This window comes from Natrix helvetica (assembly GCF_964273705.1).
Source record: "Natrix helvetica genome assembly, chromosome: 8".
Classification (NCBI taxonomy): Eukaryota; Metazoa; Chordata; class Lepidosauria; order Squamata; family Natricidae; genus Natrix; species Natrix helvetica.
Window position 1 is genome coordinate 27,555,412 of NC_138559.1, and position 23,461 is coordinate 27,578,872.

The 23,461-nt window shown below is 51.1% G+C and overlaps 1 protein-coding gene across 10 annotated transcripts in view; it reads right to left on the minus strand.

Moving 5' to 3' along the window:
• The window catches only part of CADM1 (cell adhesion molecule 1), a 199,172-nt gene extending 177,856 nt beyond the window's left edge, over positions 1-21,316 (minus strand). For all 10 annotated transcript variants that reach the window (XM_081961136.1, XM_081961135.1, XM_081961132.1 and 7 more), the window contains exon 1: positions 21,088-21,316. In XM_081961136.1, the coding sequence (XP_081817262.1) occupies positions 21,088-21,283 (196 nt within the window). In that variant the 5' untranslated portion in view covers positions 21,284-21,316. The remainder of the gene's footprint in view (positions 1-21,087) is intronic.
• Positions 21,317-23,461: the final 2,145 nt, after the last annotated feature.

The window sequence follows — 23,461 nt, forward strand, 5'->3', positions numbered from 1 at the left end:
ATGAAGTCCTCCAGTGGTGAGATGGATGGCAGAAAATTGAATGAATGAATGAAGAGCCGAGGTGGTGCAGTGGTTAGAGTGCAGTACTGTAGATTACTTCTACTGACTGCTGGCTGCCTGAAAGTTGGCAGTTTGAATCTCACCAGGCTCAAGGTTGGCTCAGCCTTCCATCCTTCCGAGGTGGGTAAAATGCAGACCCAGACTGTTGGGGGCAAGAGGCTGACTCTGCAAACCACTTACAAGCTCTGTGAAGCGGGATATAAATCCAAGGGCTATTGCCATTGCGAATGAATGAATGAAACATGGCAGAGAACAGAAAACCTCTCACCCTTCCCTTTCATGTACGCAAACAGATGCCAGCCCATAATGATATCAGCCCATCTTGCTTTCCAAGAACCCAAAACCAGAAAGGCAGCAGCCATTTTGCCAGACCCCACTTGGGAGAGGAGAAGGGAGTTGCATGAAGCTGCTCTCCAGCTGCAGGGATTGAGGAGGAAGGAAAGCACGGAGGCTCACCACTGAAAGAGCATCTTGTTCAAGCAACCAAGCGGTTTGCATCCCGTCACTGATGGATTCCTGACAGTTGGAAGACTTTAGACCCTCGTGCTCACCTCTGCCCCTTTAATGAGCATGGATCCCCTGCAGCCCCCCTCAAGTGCCGTTCACCTCTCCCCTCCACTGATCAGTCAACTGTTTCAAAACGCACCTTTGCCACAGGAGGAAGAGCCTGTCACAATATACATACCAAGGATGGTTCATCAGAAACAAATGGTTGGGCTGAGGGTGGCTGTGGACAATTAGACGATGCAAGACAGTCCTTTCTTAGCTGGCTGAAACTGTCCTCCTCCTATCTAAATGCCCCAGCCCTGCTGGACAGCAGATAAGCGAGGAGAGACCCATTCCTTCTTCCTTAGGCGCCCTCAGAGAAGGCTTCTCCTACCGTGTGGTCAGTCCTGCTCAAAGCCCTGGTGACCTTCAGCAAGATTAACGTCCCACAGAACAAGGAAAGCACCACCTCCTCCCTTTGACAAGCATGTCCCGAATTCATCTTGAGACCGAAGGGTCTTAAGCCATGGGCAGGCACTAACTCAGCAGGACAACAGTGCTGCACAATTACACACGGAGCTGCGCTGCGGAGTCACTCGTCATCCAGCTGGGGCCCTTCCAGTTAGAGAGCTCAACCCAGTTCTTTATCTTGATCTCGGTCTCATTTGTTCGCCTTCGGTTCTACGGTACCACTCACTTTCTGCTGAATTGCTTTATAATTGAGCAAGGCCTAAAAACACAGCAGCCACCGGTCGCCAGTTCCAAGTCACTGCATACAATCTCTGGAAAGTGCGGAGAAATTGGATTCACGGCTTCTCTCTACACCCCCCATCGCCTATTTTCCGCTCTCTCTCTCTTTTTTTAAAGTATGAGCGGTTTCTTGCTGCCGAGAAGAAAGACGAGCATTACCAACTCAGACCTGGCTGGGCCACCAGGGAGGCTTCTAGTTCTGAGGGCTGTTTCTGACCCCTTGGTTCCCAGGCAGGAGACCCAAAACCCCAGCTGGGGAGGACGGATATGGAAGGGCAGCATCTCATTCAGGCCTCAGCTGTCTTCCCAGGTGCAACAGGCGGCAGTTCTGGGCCAGGAACCGGGAAGGAGACTCCTCCAAGGGGGTTCTTTTGGTGTCCCTAGGATGGGTTTCAGTCCTACCTGGGATTCAAATTTCATTCCCTGACCTGACAGCACCATGTTGAAGCTGATTCAATAAAGAATGACGTTTAGCAAATCTTGAAGCCTAACACTTCTGTTGACTCACTCAGGGATTTACAGTACTCGGACATCCGGATTTTTCTGAGCCACACGTATTCGTTCGCAGCCACTGAATGTTTTATGCCACAACATGCTCCACACAATAACGTCTCGCAGGCATCAAATATTAATGCCGAATTTGCAATCTTCAGGCTTCCACGTGTTCCATCAGGTGTGCAACACATGAACAGGGGCATTCCAGGCAGGAGTATCTGCCCAAGGTCCATCCAGAGGTGAAGGTGTGTTTTGGTTTGGAGCTGAGCACGCAGTATTTCAGCCTTTCTGTCAAAGCCCTTGGAAGTGGTCAGCAGAGACCAAAGCCACAGGGGCACCAGCATCCTTTACAGAGCCAGTCAGGTGTCTGTGCCCATCTCCCTGAGCAATCCATGGTTCTCCCACCCCTTCCCTGCTTCACCTCAACCTCACCTGCCACCACTGACCTTGGCTTCTTCCTTCCTCCTGAAACACTTCTGTGCGAAACAATCACATTTCAGTCTCAATCCAGAATCACACAGCCTTATTTTGGTTCCCCTTCGGACCAAATAAGCAGGTCTCCATTTCTGCGTGAACCAACGCCAACCGTCCGGGTCTATGAATTCTATCCTTTCCTTCTTTCCAATACCCCCTTTGGGTTAATGGCACACATCATTTTCAGCAAAGTAGTCCTGGATAAGGTTTGCTTCATGCAGCTTTATGCATCTCCAAGATGGAGACGATACCAGCATTATCACACTGTCTGGTCCTTAGGAGCAAGAGGAGGCATAATGGTTGACATTTCTTGTTGACTCTGAATTAGAGCATCTTCTAATGAAGCTCACTTCAAAATCATTTGAAATCCATTTGCTCATGTCAACATCAATGTACCGAGCATTAGCTACCAATTAGTAAACCAGAAAATATTCTTCAGATAATCTGAAATTGTGGTAAAATATTCAACATGCCATTCATTTACAACAAACCGCTCTATAAAAGCAAATTACTGGAACCAGCTGTCACACACCAACGCAGCTAAGGATACTGAGCTATTTAAGTCTCTCTCTTTTTTTTCCTCCAGAAAACATTCTAGTACCTGACTGTGGCTGAGTTGATTAATATTTTGAAGTGTCGACTGCTTTATCTACATTCTCCCTCCCTCCATGCAGCTAAACAGCCATCTTGCCTTTATTGATGTACAAGGCAATGAAAGCAGTTGTAAGAATGTTTAAATCATTAGTTCAAACCAAGCATCGCCAGCCCACAAGTTCTGCACATCAAAACATTGGAGCTGAGCTCTAGAGGTGTCACAGGGGCAGATTCATATTAAAATCCCATGCACTTTAAAGGCCAACTTCTCAGAAAACGGAACAAAACGCAGAGAAGGTCCTTTACATGTCGATTATCTTCTAGACAACACATTTCCACCTCTCCCGCCCACCTCATCTCCAGCAGCAATACAGCTTAATCCACAGGAGCGGTGCTTAGCCGCCCCTCTCTCTCAAAAAAGGTCATAAGGAGCCCCTGCAGCCCAGCGACAACCCCCGAGTGACATTTCTTGTGCGAGAAGGTCCAGGAAGGGCAGAGACGTGATCTTTCCTGCCGTTGGCCTACGCGCTCGGCAGAAGGAACTCAAGCAGGTGAGAGATCAGCTGTGTATGAAGAAGGAAAAGAACCTTCCCTGCAAACAGAAATGGACCTTCTGCCCTCTCGACACGAAGGAGGGAAGACTTTGTGGAGAAAAAGAATATTTCCTTCCTCCCCTTGGAGGTCCAGTCTAGCCATTGCATCCACCTGCCAAGGACCCCATGTGAAGTAAAGCAAAACTGGACTCGAACAGCTTCTTGATCCGGCCAATGACGAGACCCTGTTTTTCATTTCTGCCACTAAAAAGAAATCCCCACAGCTAATTCAGCCACACGGGGGAAGGACGGTGTCCCCTCAGGTACCATCATTCTTATGTGCAGAGGGAAAGCTTAAAGGTAGATCTACATGTGATGGTACCCTCCACACCTTCAGCTGGAGATGTGCACCTCCTCTGCACCACTAGCCCAAACCTCAACCCCCTTCCACCCAATTCAGCTGCAGGATTTGGGCTCCCAAGGTCCAAGGCTCCCTTCAGAACCCGCTGCGCATCTTCCCCCTTGGGTTGTGGTCATCGTGTGTCACTTCCTCACATCTCCAAAGGCACAACCTTGTGCTGAGGAGCCGATCAGTGGGAGAGAAAGGCTGGGGAACATCAGGCCCCTTGGTCCCCCCACCCTACCCCCACTTTGTCATTTCTCCCAGCCCTTCCACTCCCCTGCTTTTAATCACTCCTTTTGATTTCTCCTCCCAACCAATCAGCCTGAGTAATTCTGTTATTTAAACAAAGCCATATTTCAAGGGGGCCTGCCACTTAAGACCCCCTCCTATACTTTTTCACTTTAATGCACAGGCTATAAATAAACTACCTCAGACAGCATTCCAGGGATATTTGGTTTTTTAAAAAAAAAGTGTTTCCTGATTATGAAAGACTGTTTTCAAACTCCTTTTTTCCCCGGCCTAAGCATTTATCATTTTCAGATCATTTTCCCTACGAGTGGGAGCATGTTTAATTCTTTAGCGGAGCCTGCCAGATGAAGCTTTAGCCAAAAAGTATTTTCTGCCTTGGCTTTATCAGAATTTGAAATGGGGGGGGGGGGAAAGAACTGGCGTTTATGCCAAAGGAACCAACCCCTCTTGGAATCCATGGAGCTCTTTGTGCTCAGAAACCCATTAATCTCAAAATCCCCCAGGCGCTTCCAAAAACCGGGAGACGCAAGCGGCTGATCCACCAATGCTCGCAGCCTCTGTTTTGCTCATCTTTCAATTACCGGAGGTCCATTACACGCTCCGCCTTATGAAGAGCGCCGATTCTGGAAGGCAACCCAAGGTCTTCAAAGCCCATAGCCACGTGATGTAATACAATCCAGAATTAGCAGAGCCCTCCCCTCTTCTTTCTGCCGCTTCTAAGACCGGACACCGCAAGGTCCGGTCAGGCTTATCATCATCTAACTGGGATGAGGAAAAGTAGCTTTCCTAAGAACGGGTATTCTGAGCCTCAGGCAAGCATTAAGCATTAGAGCTCACTGTGTCACGCAGAAGGTATGCAAATCCCATTTGCACGGAGAGGACATCTTCTCTGCCTATTAGAAGAGATCTATGTGGCTGGACTGGGGAGGGTGGGTTAGAAAAGAGATTTATTGCGCTGTAAGTAGATGCTCTACAACATAGCATTGTTTGGCTTGTACACAGGGCAAAATTATCATAATAGGTTAAAATATGTTGTCTGCACACTCATATTTTCTTCTCTTTTCCTCCAGGATGTTTTGGAATAGCAACCATACACACAAACGCTCAGACTAGACTGCTCAAGAATATGGTCACAAAGTCGTCTCCAATCTACCGCTACTTGCTCTTGTCATCCTATTAAACCACAAGATACTCCGCAAATGGTTGTCTTTACTGGTCTACCTGGCAGCCAAAAAAATGAAATTGAACTTCAAGGACCCCCAACACAAAACACTGTATACTTCCAGTCTCAGCTGGATCAGGTTAATCCACCCACACTGGGAACTCTTAAGTGATGTGAAAGGACAGAGTCAGCATCCTTGGGGAAAACCAAAACCGAAGTCTCCACAGAGCAAAGAGATCCTGAGGATTAGATGCGGCAGCTGTTGCCTTTCTCATAACAGAAGCGAATTCAGACCATTAAACCTCTTAGGAGCCTTTCTGACTCCAGGTCACACGTCTGTAAGGCCTCGGAAGGGCAGAGGTGGTTAGGGGAATTGGATCTGCGGTGCCGCAGTGCGTAATTTTCACCCCAAAGTATTGTGTTTCATAGGCGTCCTCTAAACGGCTGGCCGACTGAAGGGACCTTCTCGAGATGAGCTTGGAGACCAAACAGGAAATTCAAGCAAGTGTGCTGGGGAATCCTCCTTGGCTAACACAACATCTGAAGACCAGGACCCGCCTTTCAGAACAGGAAGCAGAGTGGACGGCCAGCACTGTAAACACAGCAGCGTTTCTCAACCTTGGCAATTTTAAGAGGTGTGGACTTCGGTGTCCAGAATTCTCCACCCCTCTTAAAATTGCTACTGCTGAGGGACACGAAACTATAGCAACCACCTAGGCCACGTAGCCAACCTGTTCTTAAGGGCCACGGGGTCACATTCCACAGGGAAAAGAGGGCGCATAGTTAACAGGTCCTTTGGATTCCTCAGCCCAATGATGGCTAAACTTTTTGTTGTTGGGTGTCAAAAATGTGAGGGTGCGTGCACTTTCGCACGTGTGTTTGCCTGCACCCATAATGCAAAGCGTGCCCCCACATGCACATGTGCGCACAACCCCCCCTCCCCCCCCATGTGCACCACACTACTTGCTTCCAAGCTGAGCTTGGTATTTCCTTGGGGGGGGGGGGCAAGGGAGGCCCTTTTTGCCCTCCCCAGGCTTTAGGAAAGCCTCCGAGCCTGCAGAGGACAAAAAACAAGCCCAACTTGGAAGGCCGAAAATCAGCTGGCTGGTGCAAGGATGGGCGCTGGAAGTGCAGCTCGCCTGCCGGCAGATATGGCTCATGCCATAGGTTCCCCATCACTGCCTTAGCCTGTGTTATTTAAAAGCAAAAACAAAATAGGAAAGACACAAGGTGCATAAAAAGACTCCAATTCTTGAAATCCCACTGATGCCAGTTGCTTTTCTTCCCCCTTTCCCCCTTACAGTGAGGAACGTAACAGAAGGGCCCCTTTTCCCCCCACCCCAACCACTGAGCTCTCTCCACCCACATCTCCTGGACTCCTCTACCTTCAAGGGCAGAACCTTTAGAGGAAGGAGGGGAGGGAGAAAGGGCCAGAACGGCAGCCCTCCCTTCCCACTGCCCTCCTTTGCTTCTCCGCCTGCTTTGAAAGGAAGTTTCTGCTCTTTGCTCTGGGCTGCTATTAAATCCCCCTAAGATCTAAACCCTACACGGACACAGTCAGATCTAATTAAAAGCCACTCTAAAAAAAGATGGCATTTTACATATGCAAAAGAAAAAAAGAAACCTGCCTAAATTGGATTGCACTGAAGTAATGTGATCTATTAACGTCTCAAATTATAGTATGCAAATTTTGATAATTCAATGATATTTATAAGATTCGACTCGGGAAGCTCGCCCAGGCCGAGACCACGATAAAAATGGCAAGTTTAAAGATAGGAAGGGAATGGACTTCAGCCCTTCAGTCCCATAAAATGCCGAATCTACCATTAATTTTTTAATTACCGGTTGATCAGCACGCTGGTGGTGTAATAGCTTTTAGCTTTCAATTACCAAACTTATCAAAATCGGCCACCAAAGAGGGATCTCCAGAGATGAAAGGGGTAAGGCTTGATTACTCATCCCTGCACAATGAATTATTTGTTTTTCAACAAGATCTCAAGTTCCTTAGGTATCCCCCCTGGAAAAGTTACTTCACGGGGTCAATTTTACCCTGGCACCTGTGGGTTTAGCACCTCTGTTTATTTGTTTTGTTTTCTTTCTGGCTGAAACTCCATTCCAAGATGAGGAAAACTCCAGCCTTTTGCTACAGACAGTGACTGTCTTGCCTGTTTCTCCTAAAGACCAGCTGAGAGGAAGGTGGTCTTGATTTAAGACCCCACTCCTTGCCAAACACTACAAGCAGATAGGAAACACAAATGGAGACAGACGTTCTGGCAGCCCCCAGCCAAGGCCTGCTGACCCCTGTCTCTTCAGCAGCTTCAGGAAATCTTTCGGTATCCCCCTTCCCCTTGAAAACTAGGAGGAAGTCTTCTCCTCAATTTCTTAGGAATCCCTTAGAACAATTTTAGCCTATACTTTAAATGAACAGCGTTCCATCTTTTTTTCCCCAGTCGTGTGAAACTGGCTTATCCGTGTCATGAAGCAAATAGCCGCAAATCTGCCATTCCTGGCCTGGGACCCCACTGGCTCCAAGCCCTACTCTCCCCAGTGTAAGCCCACCTCCCACCACTCAGACGGAGGCTGCTACGCCTTTATTCTCCGCAGGTAGCAGGGGCAACTTTTTAACCTCTCCGTTGTAATTAATTCTTTCTGGAGTAGCAAGCACACCTCTTGAAATATTCACGCAAAGGTGGGTGAAATATTGTCACTGTTGGGAAAATTACGCAAGAAGAGAACAAGACAAACCGTTAATAGACAAGCAAACAGGCAAGGGCCTTGTCATAATACAGAACAATCAAAATTAGAGCGTGAATTCTTCATCAAACGTTTGAAATAATAAAGCTTATTGCAGGTTACTGTGCGGTGTTTTCATCGGAGGTTGAGCGGCTCACCTAGCTTTGATCTAGCTTTGGGGTTGTTCAGCGAAAGCCCTTGTAGATCCTGGCAGATCTTGGGTGACCTCCAAAGAAGCGATGCATCAGTCGGCCTGATCCTTCGTTGAACAGGAGACCCCGGGGAAACCCAAGACCTGCCCTGAAATGTCTCCAGAACCTCCTAAGAGGGGGGCCACACAAGAAAACAAGACCAACGCAGCAGCCAAGCTCACTTGGAGAAGGTCTCACCTGGGGCATGTACTGCATTGACAGCCACCCTCTACAGCCATCACCACCTGTGAGAAACGATCCCCAAATTCCACAGGGGAGCAGCTGCGTCATGTCTGAAAGGAGGTCGAGGCCTGGAGAGATGCTCTGGCAAATGGAGCCTGGCCAAGAGAGCGGTCCAAGCCACTGGGACTGCCGAGCCTGTTCCCTGCAGCCGTCGCGGTGTTACTTTTTCTTTCCAAGTGCCCCAAACCATAAATTATTTCAACGCTCCATAAGAAGACCTGAGCCACCTTATATCTCGGAGGCAGATTCCACTGAAGGCATCGCTAATCCCCCCAAAAAGGCATTTTATGGCAAGGATTTCGCCCCTGAGCTCCGAGTACTTCAGAATCAACGGCAGGAACAGGGGCTGCTGGAGAGATGCTTCTCCCGCCATTTTCAATACAGAGGCCAAAAGCGAGCCTGTCATCATCTGTTCTCCCCCTTAAACCGATGTAGGTTCCCTTCCTGTTCTCAGAGACTTCATCGCGGAAATCCTCCCCCCATGAGGTTCCAGAGGCAACATGGAAAAGCGCCGCCTTTATTCCCTTCAGCACTCAGGACATCCTGTTTGGATGCTGGCTAGAATTATTCCACCTGCTGCCCTTACGGCCGCCCAGCCCTTGCCAGGTTAAAACCAGGAGAGGGGCGGTAAATACAGCCCTGATATTCTTGGGGCTGGTAGGAAGCAAATGAACTCAGACCAATTCCTGTGGGCCGGACTGCCGGACCTTCTTCCAGCCTCCCATTGACACGCAATGGCAGCCCTTCAAAGTGAACTAAGGTCTGAAGGGGTGGAGAGCACCCTATGCCTAGAGTGGGCACCCACAGACCTGGTCTCTTGGGGCAGGGACCTTAGGATGCCAAATAGGGGCAGCTGGCCACCCGTGAAGGGTCCCCCAAAGGGACAGGATGATGAATCAGTGTCAGTCAGGTACAAGAGGAGTCTCTTTGGTCTAAAGGCCCTTCCACAGAAGGTCCCATGCACCAACTCCGATCCGAGTCTTCTTTCTTCTCTTCTAGGACCATACCTGAGCAGAGCTGATCTTTCTTGTACAATGAATCTGCCAGCGGCTCCTTTTCTATAGGAAATGTCTCCTCAGCTCGTCTCCTGGATCTCCCTGTCACTTCGTGTGTTGCCAGGAAAAGCGGGACAGGTGGTCCAGGGCAAGATCCAGGGCCTCTGGGCTGGGTGGCAGTGACCCCACCCAAGGAAACTCCACTACCCCCTCCTCCTGATCATCTTCCAGCCCCAGGGATAAGATTTGCCACCTTCTGCCTGCTCTTTCCTGCAGGTGAGGTGGAACCATTCTGGGTGGGTGCTTCTGCATTAAAACACTCTCCCACTTTTTTCTCTCTCAACTGGGAGAAATATTAGGAGGAAACAGACCTTCACCATGGAGCCAAGTATCACAAATCAATTTAATTCCAGGATCCTGCTGACGAGCAGATACTGAAGGACGATGCCGGGCTTCCTTGGATAGCCTGCTTCAAAAGAAGGGCAACAAGGAGAGAAGCAGGTCAGTTGCAGCTGAACTGGTCCCGACTGGTCTGCTTCCCTTCAGGGGACCCAGACTTTGGATGGTCACCTGGCCCCACCTGACCAAGAGGGCAGTTTAAACCCCCTCGCGCGCGCCCCCACCCCCCACCCAAGCAACTGGCCACAAAGCCCCACTGAACGTCATCAGCTTTCACACGCCTGGAGAGGCTTCCATCTTGGCTTCCTAACTATGAACTGTGTCCCTGCAGCGTTCTATATATTAGTGTTAAAACAGCTGTACAAAATAGTTTTCCTTTCCCCCCAGTCCTGGCCAATCAAAACAATTATTTTTCTCACTTAAAATGCAGGGCTTAACTGCTGAGTGTTTCCAGTGAAAGCTGGCATCCTACCCCACCCCCACCCCAAAAGCTGCCTGCATTTTAACCGGAAAACAGCATGTCCACTTCACTTATTTCCATCTCAGTAACCAAAAAGAATCAGGCACTCCAGGGGAACAAGGGATGGAGTTCTGAGTTGGAAAAAGAACCGTTCCGAAGACAAAAGCTTCCTTGCCACCATTAAGGCCATTATTTTGCAAAATGCTGCATTTTGGGTGGGCCGGTATTTCGTAGGTTTTACCTTCCTGCTTTTTTCACAGAAAAGCAGCTGGCACCGAAAGGCTGGAAGAGGAAAAGCTGGAAAGAACGATTAAGTAATACTGGGGGTGAGGAGGGACCCACAAAAGGTTTAACTACACACACACACACACTACAGAGGTGGGAGGCATGTGCATAAACAGAGCGGCAATGTTTCTGTCCACTCCTGCGTGGGACGTGTTGTCGTGACTTAAGAATAAGCTTCCCTTTTCTCCGTTCCACCGTGGGTATCCGAGGCCCATAACCTTCGCCAACATTGATTGCCTCCAAATATGGGAAGCAGTTTCTGTGCCCTGAGTTTGATTCTGTAGCTCTGGGCTTCCTTTCTGCAGGGCTTCGGGCTGGAAGAGGCAAAGCAGAAGGGAAAGCTACCTGGAGAGGCAGCGGGAAGCATCTCTGCAGAATAGCATGGGACATCTCTTGGTGCTTCAGGAAAGCTGCAGAAAAATCCAGTCTTCTCTTTAAAAAAAAAAAATAGTCCAGGTGAGCTCTGCAAGACTTTAAGAGAAATACAGATGTGGAACCCAAGATGACTAACTCTGCAGCTGCAAGGGTAGCAGCAGCTAAGAAAACAGCTGACCACCAGTCTGCTCCAGGGGAAACGGGGAGGTCAAATAAGCAGAGGACATCCAAGAGTGGAGAAGCTACGGAGAAGAGCTTCCCTCCCTCAGTCGTATCTAGCAGTTGTTCAGCTATTTTCCCAAATTATGTTATGAGGCGGAGATCCAAGAAATTCAATTTTAGCAGAAAGAGTGCCATCAACACATACAAACAAACCTGATCAACAGCAGCCACCAGGCATATCTGGTGGCCTTCCCCCTTGGAGTTCATCTGGAAGCGAAGCCATCCATGCTGCCAAGAAATCTCGAGAGGAAAAACAACATCCTGCAACCTGAGATCAGGCAGGCCGATTTAATATCCCTCTGCCAGGCCAGCCTTTGGCATCCAACTTTCATGGGTACAAATCAAATTCCTTCCCCACAACTTCAACACTTGATTGAGCCCAATGATGGGCAGGCATGAGATGGCAACAGTCCGGACGCAGAAGCATGGATGCAAAATGAGGACATTGTCACCAAAGCTCACAAACCGAGATAATGCCGGAATCCGAAAATGTTACGAAGGAGACCTAAGCGCCAACAGCAGGCCGTAATGATGTCCAACCCCCCCTCCCCCCAATGCGTAACCTTACAAAGGAGACACACAGTTGTTGCAATTATGCTCTTAAGTAGAAAAGCCCACAAAGCCTCCCCAGACGAGCAGCAACCCGCCACCCTCTCACCCCATGCACAAAGTCAGCCACGTTGCTGGTTTTATTCTGGCTCCTTCTACGGCACGAGCCCAACGCCTGGCACCTTCCACGATGACGGCTGACTGGGGCCAAAAGGCAAGTTGAGTTGCGGTCGATTTCATGACTGTTTTTGCCATGGTCATTAAGCAAATCACGCAGTGTGAACAAGTCCAGCTTCCCCCACTCACCACCCCCTGAAAAAGTCTCCAATGGTGACCGAGTGAGCCTGGGATGCTGCAACCTTCCTTCCATGCCGGTCAGTTGCCAAACGTCCAAATTCTGATCCCTCGGCTGCAGGGGAGCTGCAGAGGATGGAGGGGGAAGGGCTGGTCGACATAACTTCCAACAGTCTTTAAATGAATGATCACAAGTCGAGGACCACATGCAATACTTTAAGGAAAGACTGACCGCCATTACAGAAACTAAGAGGTTCCATAAATTGCAAAGCCCGAAGATTCTTGCCTGGAATGAGATTTTTATCTACGTGGGTCCACCTGTAACCTTTTCACCTTAGAGGTATATTTTTTTAAAAAATAGCAACTGTTTGAGGACAATTTATTTCCCACTCAATTTTTCAAAGCCCTATAACCACTAACAGAAAGCAACTTCAGAGATTAATAGAGCAAATATTTTAAAGTGTCCTCACACGGCAAGGGAGCTGCATAGCAAGCTCATTTACAAGACAGAATTGCAAAAACAAGCAGTTTCTCATGCTTAATCCGATAACTCTGATGTATCTTTTGAGATGGTTGACACCAGCTCATATTTCTCTTTCTGAAGAGGGAGAAGCAGCTGCTTTCAAGCCAAGGTCCTACATGCAGGGGGCCAAGAACCTTAGGAAGAGACCTCTGCATGATGAGGACCACCGCTGCTTTTCCAGGTTTTGTCAAGCATCTCCTGAATATCCATTGCAACACGATGCTTAAGTTCAATATTTAAGGCAAAAAAACTCTGGCTCACATCCCACAGAATGTTCATGGAATCTCAACACCTCTTGACCTTCCATCAAGTCTATCAACTGGAGAAAATTCAGATTGGGACTGGGGCTGGATTTTTTAAAAAATGAAAATAAATTACATTCAGGGGAGAAAAAATAAGAAATAGTGAAAAATGTTTTCTTAATTCCTTAAATTCCCCTTAATTCCAGCATTCTGTGGTTTGTTGGAGCCCTCCAAGGAGAAGACCAGACCAAGCAGAGGGTCATTTGGAGAGTGCAGATTCTTAGTGAGCTAAATCGTTTTCACTGGGGTGTAGCATGATCCTGGCCAGAGACCCCGACAAATGCAAAGACCCTGATATAATCCATCACCTCTTACAAAGGCAAGCAGGACTCTGGGTAAGTGACAGGAAAAAGAATACAGAGGCCCGAATTGTGTACCAATCAGCGTTGTGGGGGACGCTCATCCTGAGAACTTTGACACAAAAGAGGATAGGAGCATGTAAACTTTGATCCGTCATTTCAACCCTATCAGGGCTGGGGCAACCTCCTTGGTTGGGCATTTCAAACTCTTTTGAGTCTGGAGGAATGACCTCTAGGTGCCGCCAGAGCGAGCCCAGGATGGCACAGAGGTTCAATGAAGGTCTGCTGGGAAGGCCAGAATGCTTTGGAGTTCACCCCAATTTTTCATTCCTGGATTCATTTTGGACAATCTCACAACAAAAGATTAACAAGAAGGTTTCAACCTCCATAAGGGTATTGCCAACAAAAGACAAAACCTCTTTCTAGTCTGTTGAAGTGTCTTTACTCAGAGCCCTCCGATTCTGTGTATTTTTAAATGCAACTTTAGAAACTGCACCATCATCCAGCTGGCCAGCATACATTTGCTGCGGTGGGTTCCATCTTTAATTTGCATTCCAAAAGGATACAATCAGGCATTGTAATTAAAGGAAAGAAAAGCCCCTGGGTGACCAACCAACCTCTCCCCCCCCCCCCAATCACTCTTTGTATGACTGCCATGCTAAGCTTCCAACTACAATCCTGTCATTTCCAAGCAAAAAGCACAGCCAACAAGTCTTAAAACATTTCATTTTGGAACAGCCAGACAACAATTTAGTCCAGCAGAAAATGAAAGCAAGGAAGCAGGGTTGGAATGAAATGGACTTAAAATATCACTCATCAAAGTTCATGCGGCTGCTATTTCGAAGCTCTTCCTGTAAAAGGAGCAAGAGATTTTCCAAGTTTTAAGTGAAAATAGCAACGCAAATTGTTGAGATTCTTGACCACAAAGGACACTTCCTCTCATATGAAAGCTGAACCAAAAGTAAGGCATTTAAGGAACTTGCAATTCAGACTCATTGCATGGCTCCCCTTTGGCAGAGAGAAAGAGTAAGAAACACTAAAGCAAAGAAATCAAAGCCTTCAGGTAGGATAACAGCAAGGAGTCGTCATAGCAAAAACAAGGCTTACCCAGCGTTTTTGCTGGTCAATGACCGGAATAAAAATGACTGACTATCAAGAATATTCACCACCCCTCCCCCTTCCACCCCTTTTCTTTCCTTGCAAAACATCCTCACTTCCACCTTCTAAGGATCTCATCAACTCCACCCAACCCACCTCCTTGGCCTTCTCTTTCCTCTTGGCTACTCTGCTCTTTCTTCATCTGTTTGTTTTGAAGTTGACCCTTGTTCCATCAAGCTGCTGCCATGTCCTTTTTCTCGTAACTGATCACCCCATAGACATGAGATGGGCACATGGGCCTCAGGGAAACTCTTGCTAGTAGACTAATGTATTGCTGGTTTGCTTGGAAACCATACCAAGCTATTGCCCATCATTAGAGTAAAGTATGGATTAGCCAGTTTTAATTCTCCGGTTAAACGCCAGCGCTGAGGTTGACTCCGGGGCCTTCCGGGTGAGGCTCCCACAAGGGCCTTATCTTGCTTCATTCATGAAGAGAGGAGGTATCCTACATGTTCTCTCCCACTCAGAAGCAACAGTGTTTGGCCTACAAACAGTCAGGATTCCTGGAAACCATCCATCTCATGGGAGGGAATAATTACAAAGCCGCTTGGTTCTGAACTAACACTGGGAGACCAAAAGACAAAAAAAAAAGAAAAAGAAAGATTCATTGGCAACAATGCAGGGAAAGTTATCTTCACAAGCCCAGGTCCCATCCTACTGTGGGATTAATCTCGGACACTAAATCAAGGATTTTCAAACCTTCACAATTAAAAACAGTCTCTTATAAACTCTAAAAGAAATCCTCTCTCATATGAAGGCTTAAGAAGTTATTAATTTTGACACGCCCTTTGATATTCTGTTTCATCGCCCAACACAGGCACTGGCAAGAGGCCAACGATTTCTGGAGGAGACCAGCCCAGGGACCGAATGTCATGGAGAAGCAGCATCTCCAGGCTCAGGCGAATCCCTCCTACAAGTCCTGCCAGGGCCATCAGCACCTCCCAGCACCATCACTGACCTTCACTCCTGTTAGGAGAGAAATGAGCCTGCATGAAGAAGGAAGTGCATCTAATGCCCAGTTCGAAGCCAAGGCTATAATTAAGACAACCACTAAAGCAGCTCAGGAGTTCTGGAAGGGCGAAGTGCTTGTCCGCCGGTAGAGAGGCATGACTGACTCGCTGCGGTAATTTCAAACTTAAAAACAAGATCAATCAGAATGTTTTTTGTTGAAGGCGCTCTACAATCGGGATGGCAGGTAATTACCACAATGTAACCTGGAGGAGGAGGAGGAGGAGGAGGAGGAGGAGGAGGAGGAGGAGGAGGAGGAGGAGGAGGAGGAGGAGGAGGAGCAGCAGCAGCAGCAGCAGCAGCAGCAGCTATCTTTTCCCATTTTCACTAATGGCCTACGCAAAGCAAGTGTAGACTGCAACTCAAAAGGGAAGTTGCACCAAGGGAGATTTAGTCGTGGTTCCACCTTGCCCCACGCTTAGGCAAAGCTCAGGCGCCTGTTGAGGGAGGGTGCGGGGCACAGAACCAACGCCTCAAAATGCACAAGAGCAGGACAGGCAATGCTCACAATTCCTCCCGCTGGGTCAGAATTCCAACTCAGAAGGAACCTATCTGGTTATAAATCTTATGGAAGCTAAATCTCTACGGAAATTCTCAGCCATCCAGGTCATGGTTGTCCCAAAGTTGGTTTTTTCCAAAGGCAACCATCCTTTGTTTTTCCTTGAAGACATTTTGCTTCTCATCCAAGAAGCTTCTTCGCTTCTTCAGCTTCTTGGATGAGGAGCCTTCAAAGAAAGTCCAGCAGCCTTTGGAAAAAGCACCTTTGGGACTTGATGAAGCTAATGCAACCCAGGGCTCCTGAGATGGTCCTCATTGAGAGGCCCAGAGAGACACAGGGCAGGGCGATTGACGGGCTGACCTTGAACTCCTATGGTGCTCATGGGCTTGCTCAGGAGTTCCAATGAGATGACCCTCCAGAGAAGTGAGTCTCTCTCTCTCTCTCTCTCTCTCTCTCTCTCTCTCTCTCTCTCTCTCTCTCTCTGCCAGCTGTGCTGAACCAACCACGCTGCCTTCCCTGCTGGATCTGGAGAAGCTCCACATTCTCATCACGTCCGAGGGAATCGATCTTAATGAGTTCTGTAGAACTTCCAAACAGGCACGGACGCTATTGCAGCTTTTATTTTTAGTTCCCATCGTAAGGTTTCAAGGCGAGCATTAATATTCACACCAAAATTCAACAACCATAAATAATGCACATAATAATGCTAGAGTAAATATTGGAATAACCACCCCATGTTAGTTTAACCTTAATTATCCCAATTTGTGCACTAATTTCTATGGTCTTTCTGATAGGAGCTGGCCTGGCTGGTTTTCTGCCTGAGGAAGATTCTCGGGCTCCTTAAAAAGCTTGAAAAGCTTCTCCAGACTGGGAGGAGGGGAAAAAAAGAGCTAAAATTAAATGGATCCGGCATGAAACCACGTCAGCTTCGTCCTGAAGGTTTCGTGTCCCCTGGAAGCAGAGCTCTCCACAACAAAGGAAGGGAAGGGCTCCCATTGTGCTGCAATTTGGGAGAATCTGCACCCACCTGCTGGGTGTGGCATATTCAGGGAACACAAAGGACAATCCGGGTTCATGGCAATCCCAACCAGCTTTTGAGCAATAGCACAGGAAAGTCCCAAATCTTCAGAAAATGGTTCTCCATATTGAAAAACAAAACTCTGCGCTCCGAGCAAAACCAGACAACGCTCTGACAGGGAGCCCAGATGTGTGATTGCCAATCCAGGTTGTCTTCTTCTCTGCCACGTCAGGCCTTCAACTCGTCCGGCCTAGTTGTCAGTCTTTTCCTACTTCATTATTTCCTCTAGCAGAGAGCTACCTCCTTCCAAAGACGCCATTAGAGAGAGCACCGACACATAACAAATCCTGTCTCGTGGCTTGTAGCTCAGTCCCAAAGATAGAAATATCCCAAATATCGTTTCTGTATGAATGCTGTCAAATGTCATGATCTGAGCCCTTCCCTCCACTGGTGTGGTGGAAAACAATAAACCCCACGGGGCCCCAGGAAGAAGCAGCAGCAGCAGCAGCAGCCTGACTGACCAACTGTTGCTTCTCACCCAGCCATGCAAGCCTGTTTTTAAAAAAATACCTTTAATTTAGAAAACGGCCAAGGAGCAAGGATGGTCTAAAGCCAGGTGCCTTCCTGCAAAGCATCCTCTGTATTTTCAGAACTGGTTTTGAGCCACGGATAGAAATTAAAATAGCAGGTGGGTGCAGAATACCATTATACTGGTTTACTGTCCTCCCCCCCATCCATTTTGAAGCACAACAAAAGGAAAAGTTATGCTGCAATGGTGCACACTACACCCACAAAAATGAAGCCACACACTGCTGTGTCATTTTACTTATTGCTTGGAAAAAAGCAGGAAGAGACACTAAGTGCCTCGTTTTGTGTTGTGGGCAGGCAATAACCAGGCCAGCTTTTCCCTCTTAATATGCAAGGTGTGCCAGTCGGATCCTGGCAACTGACTTCCGCCAAAGAAATGGTCTCTTGGCTTAATCAATCACACACACACACACACACACACACACACACACACACACACACACCAACATCAGAGTGTGGCTAGTGGGACTGAGTCAAAGGCATCCTGATGTTGTGACAGCTGTGCTCAATGTGGTTGCCTCCAGATGTGGATTCTGGGCATGGAACCACCCAAAAAATGGGGAGGGGGGAGGTAGCAAGTTGAGGAAATCTGCCTGAGCAATTTGTTCCCTCTGAATGATGAAGCACTCAACACAAGTACCAGATAAACCACAGAGAAGCTTAATACTGCTGCTGTGGTCCCAACTGTTTGAATACATTTCCCATATTTATTTTTGTTTATATTATTTAAAGAACCAAGCAATCTTCTTTACCGAGGTCTCCCCTGGGAAGATGGGATCCTAACCACACGGCCACCTACCTAGGCAGGAGCTCCAATAGTGATGCTTCCGCAGGGCCCCCCAGCGACGGCTGCTCTGGGCCCCAAATACCCCGCAAGATCCAATCACAGTAGAGTCTGTTCGCACCGCAACCTTGCTGTGCTGCTGTTGTTTTGAGGAGGGGGGTAGCAGTACAGTATCCACTCTCTGTTCACAGCCTGAAGACCAGATTTCAATGACTCTTGGAATCTTGGCCCTTTTTCCAGCTTCTAAGCTTAATTAACTGTAAAGCAAGAGGGATCTCCAGATGAAAGGCACCATAGGAACGCATAGATTAAAGCATCCACTTTTTTTAAACCATGTTTTAATATTACCTAGCTCCATTACAATGATCCCAGCTAGAATTGGGTTTCTGCTACAATTGCTACATGCTCAATAACACACCCGATTTCCATATCATATCGTGGGAGATAGTTTTAAGAATTCCGCCTTTTCAGAGGTAGCTTCCAAGACCCACATTAACCAAAGAGAAGGCAGACCCACTGGCATGAAGCCCTCCAAGACACTGGGAGAAACAATCCTAGGGGGCCCAAGGACACCACGTACCCCAAATGTCTATTAACACAAGAGCGGTTTCCTTCTAAGGAAGGCCTGTCCTTTGACTCACAAATGATATGGAGGAGCCTGCCCAGTGCAGAATCTTGCAACATTTCTGCAGGAACAGGGCCCAAAGCATCTGAAGCCTCTTCCAGCCCAGGAATGAAGAAACCAGAATATCTCAAATTCTTACTAACACATTTAAGCAGTATTACCAGCAGCAACAGCTAGGTGCACACTGTATCGGTTAAGGAAAAACAAAGATAAATACACTGTATCAGTCAGGAAAAGAGAAATAAATATGGCAAAGGTACACAAGGGTTGGCAGATAAGGGACAATGGAAACTATCTTAGCCCCGGGAAAGGCGGGAGGCACGAGAAGCCCTGCCTGGATGCTGCCTGGAATATAATGGGGGCAAAGAGCACCCCCAGCCATCTTTCAAGATTGGGGTATTCGACCCTACAACAATGAAGCGGCCTCCAATCCCCCTTGCAGGATCTGTTTCCTGACCCCCTCTTCCCTAAAGAGGGAGAGCATCCCTGAAATAAGAATTACTTTTGATTTGGCAAATATTTCCTTGCTCCTTTGAGGCTTAACAAGCTCAAAAAGCTTCAGTGCTTAGCTGCCTCTCCCTGTCAAACATTCCAGTTGATAAATGCCCAGGGAAAGAAGCGGCCCCATTTGCTCTGCACCCATTAAAATCCTTTTTATTCCGCTGAAGACTCCTTCAGAGGGATCCGCAAGCCTCGGGCCCTTCTAAGGCGGGATGGATTATCTCAGGGAGGCAGCCAAACTCCCAACTCCCCTTTCTCAGATTGCCTTGAAAGAGCGAGAAGGCTGCTTAAGATCAGCCTGGACATTGCCTTGAGCAGATTTCACCAAAAAGAGGACGGGGCTGAGTTACAACACGCAACAAGGGGAATTCACGTTACTAGTCCGATGGGCTTTCAATACGGATAGGGGGGAATACCAGATATCCATGTCCAGATGACAGAACCGGCAGTCATCCCAATACACCCCCCCCCCCCCAAAGGCACAGTTTAATACCTAAATGCTCCTCAGGGCCAAAAGCAAGACTGGAAAAGATCGAAAACCTTGTCCGGAGAGCACAACCCCCACCGATCTAGGGTAGCCGAGTCCCTCCAACAGAATCGGTCCCGCAGCGGTGGAGGGGTTCTCCGGAAAGGGTGAAGGGGATGGCAGAATTGGGCCAACCGCCTTGGAGTCGAGGCATGCCGGGTGTCTGGCACTGCGGGCAGCCGCCTCCCCTGCTCCAGCAGCCCCGTTCTCCCTCCCCAGACCACGATCGATCGGAAGACACCCCCCCCCATCCACCCATTGTCCAAGGACGCCAATTTCCCCTCAGCCACCTAAAGCCCCAAGGGAACCCTCCGGCACGGGGGCCTGGGGGGCTACATGCCCGGAAGAGTCAGCCTAGGGACCCCGGCAGCCGCAGCGCCAGCCTGGATGGAAGAGGCGACGTTGTCAGTGAAAGTGGCGCAGCCCGCGAGGCTCCCCTCCCGAGGGCCCTTCTGCAGAACTTGATAAAGTCCGTGCAACCTGCCTCCCCCCCCCCGCCCGCCTCGTGAATGCCGCTCTTTGTTCCCGGCGGAGCTGCCCGGTTCCCCTTCCCCGCCGCTCTCCGCGCAAAGGGCCGCTCAACGGCGCGGCTGCTCGTCCCCGACAAAGCTGCCCCGGGCAAAGCGGGCAAGGGGCTCCGGCAGGGCCAGCGACCCTCCCCCCCACGTAGCTCTCAATACAAGGCGGCCTTAGGAGGGGGAGGGAGGAGGCGGTAGAAAGGAGCCCTCCGCTCTCCCCTCCCCCCCACTTCCCCAAGGCCCCCGGGGGGCACATTCCCCCCGCAGAACTCGACCGTGGGGCTGCGCTGCCTGCGGAGCTGCTCCCGGGGACAGGGGGGGGGGGGACGGCATCTCCGCAGCCTTCTTATCGCGCGCTGCTGCCTCCCGCCCGGATCGACCCCCGCGGCCTCCCCGGAGCCCCCGGTTAGCGGCCCGAAGTTTCCGCCGCAGCGCTGGAGGCGGAGGGGGAGGCGGGGGGGGGCAGCCCCGCAGGGCGAGTCGCCGCCCGGAGGGGGAAGCGGGGCGCCCGCAGCGCTTCCATGGCAACGGCGGCAGCCCCTTCCCGCCGCCCGGGCGGCTCTGCTCGGAGGGTCTCCGCGGCGGGGCTGCAAGGGGGCTGGGGGGGAGGTGTCGGCGTCGCTTCTCCCTCGGGGGCCCCGCGCAGCCCCCACCTGTGGCGGCAGCCGGAGCGACGCGGCCCCGGGAGACCCCCGATGGGAGCCGGGGCGGGGGAGCCCCTGCGGGGACTGCGCAGCCCATCCTCCGCGGCGGCGGCCGTGGCGGCTTCGGCATTGGCGCTCCTACCTGTGGGCAGAAGGGAGGCGGCGGCGGCGGCGACCAGCAGGAGCACCACCAGGGCGGGCGGCGGGGGCGGCGGCGGGGCGGGCCGGGGCTGGTGCTGCTGCGGCGGCGGCGGCTGCTGCTGCTGCTGCCGGTGGGGCGGCTGGTGGGGCTGCGGCCGCCTCCTCTGCGGCGCGCTCGTCCGGCTGCGGCTCGCCATCCTCGGGCACCTGCTCGGCTCTGGCAGCGCCGCCCGAACCCGCCGCGCCAGCGAGCCGGCGCCTCACGAGACACGCGACGTCACGGGGCGGGGCCTCGGCGCCCGCCAGCCAGCGCGCCCCGCGCTCGCCCCGCCCGCGCCCACTAGCCAATGGCCGCCAGGGGCGGGGCGCCACCGCTCGGCCACGCCCCGTACGCAAATAACCGCCCGCCCATCACTCCAGCCGGCCGCCTCCGCAGCTCTCGGACTCGCGGCCCCATCGCTCCTGGCGCGGCTGGGGATGATGGGAGCGGCCGCTGCAGGAATCGGCTCCGAAAGGAGGGGGTTGCTCAGACCACCCCCATCTCTCTCCGCTCTCCGCCGCTACCCTGGTGCCCGCGGGCGCAGCGCCCGCGAGATGCCCCGCCGTCGGGGGGGAGGGCGAGGCCGGCGAGGGGCAGCCTAGCTGGAAAGAGACGCCGCCGGCGCTCGATCCTAAGGATGCGCGGAGTCCGCGCGTGCAACGGAAGGGCTGCGTCCGACCCCGAAGCCGCTGGCGGGGGAGAAACAGCAACCGCGGCGGGGTCCGGTCCCGCGACCCTCCGGGCGCCCCGAACGAGGAACAGACCCACCTGACGCTGCTGTGCGGGAGGGAGAAGCGCCTCGCAGTTTCCCTCCCGATCCTGAGCCGCGGGGCTTGGCGGGATCTGCCGCGAGACCGGAGAGGCGGGCGCTCCTTGCCCGTCTGCCGGTCGGATGGGGCTTGGGCTGGAGACCCCCCACCCCACCCCCGGGTTAAGGCCGGGCAGACACTCCGGCCCTCCCCTCCCCCTTTGCACCCCTGAAGCGCCGCTGGTGCCTTTTGCTCCCCGCAGGCCGGGACTTGCTCTTTCCCTTTAAGAAGCAAACTCTTTACATTCTCCAGGTTTGCGCGTAGGTGCCGGAGCCTTTCATCCAACGCCAGCCAAGGTGATGAGTAATCGCGACTCCACCTGATAGTAGCTGCAATAGAGGCTGCCGGAGGGTTGAACTGGCACCTGATTCACCAGGAAGCTGTTAGGCATTAACCAGGAATCTGAACCTCTCCCTGCCATGGCTCCAGGCTGAGAAGCCCCTTTGGCCCCAGCGGGGTTGGTGGGATTCTTCCCCACCCCCAACAGCTCTGGGGAGAACCATTCCCACAGACACATACACCCGTGTGCAGGAAGTGGGAAAGCCCACCTTGAGTGCCTGCTGGGAGTGGCACCAAGGCGCCCAATTCCCCCGCTCCCCTCCTGGTACCTGGAAGGTGCCACCATATTCAGGGTCTTTGCAGTCGGGGGGCCATGTCCGTCCCAAGCCAGCTGCAAACCTCCACTGACAGAGCACAGGGGAAATGCTCTCCCGCTTAGAGGCAGCGGGATGAAGCCTGAGTAGCAGACAGCAGGAGAGAGACGCACACACAACAACCTCGTGGCCATAAAAACTCCATCCTGATGGACAGGCACTCACCTCCTGGGTAGCAAGAGGGCTTGGTGTGTGTGAAGGGTACCTGCTTTGGCCATGCTGGGAACACAGCAAAGCAGCTGCAACAGGATTGTGTGTGTGTGAGAGGGGGGGGGAGCTCCTGGTGCTTCCAGGCCCTTGGTGGAAGTTCCCAGCGATGGAGGAAAACAAGGCCGCTGCTTCCTTGGTCACCACAGTGGCGCACATCCTCACCTTGCAGGCCCCGCAGATGACATGGGAGCCCTTCCTCTCTTGAGAGGCTTCCTTCCCAGGCGGAGCCACCTTGGCTGACACATCCCCACCCTGAAAGAATTCCTTGCAAGCAGCCGCTTACTTCTTTGGGTATTTTAAGAGCAACAAAGCATCCCACCCAGGGGAACCAGCAAGAGGCCCTGAATCCTCCTCCTATTTCAAGACTCCAAACAGAGCCAAAGAGCGCCTGGGGCACACTGGTGTCTGGAGCCCCCCCCCCCCGCCTCATGACTGGGCAGTGCCCTAAAGGGGCCCAAAGTGTCATTTAGAACAAGCGTTTTTGCCTGTCTCCACACACAGGCCTTCCTCCACTAGGCACCGGAAACGTAGCATGACTTGACCATCACCCTCACATCCTCTGCAGAGGGCGCTGGCCTTTGGGGCTTTCAGGAGATGAGCCCACTGGGTTGAGTCCCCTTGGGGGTGCTGTGGCAGAGGGCAGCTGAGGCTCCCCCTTGGCTC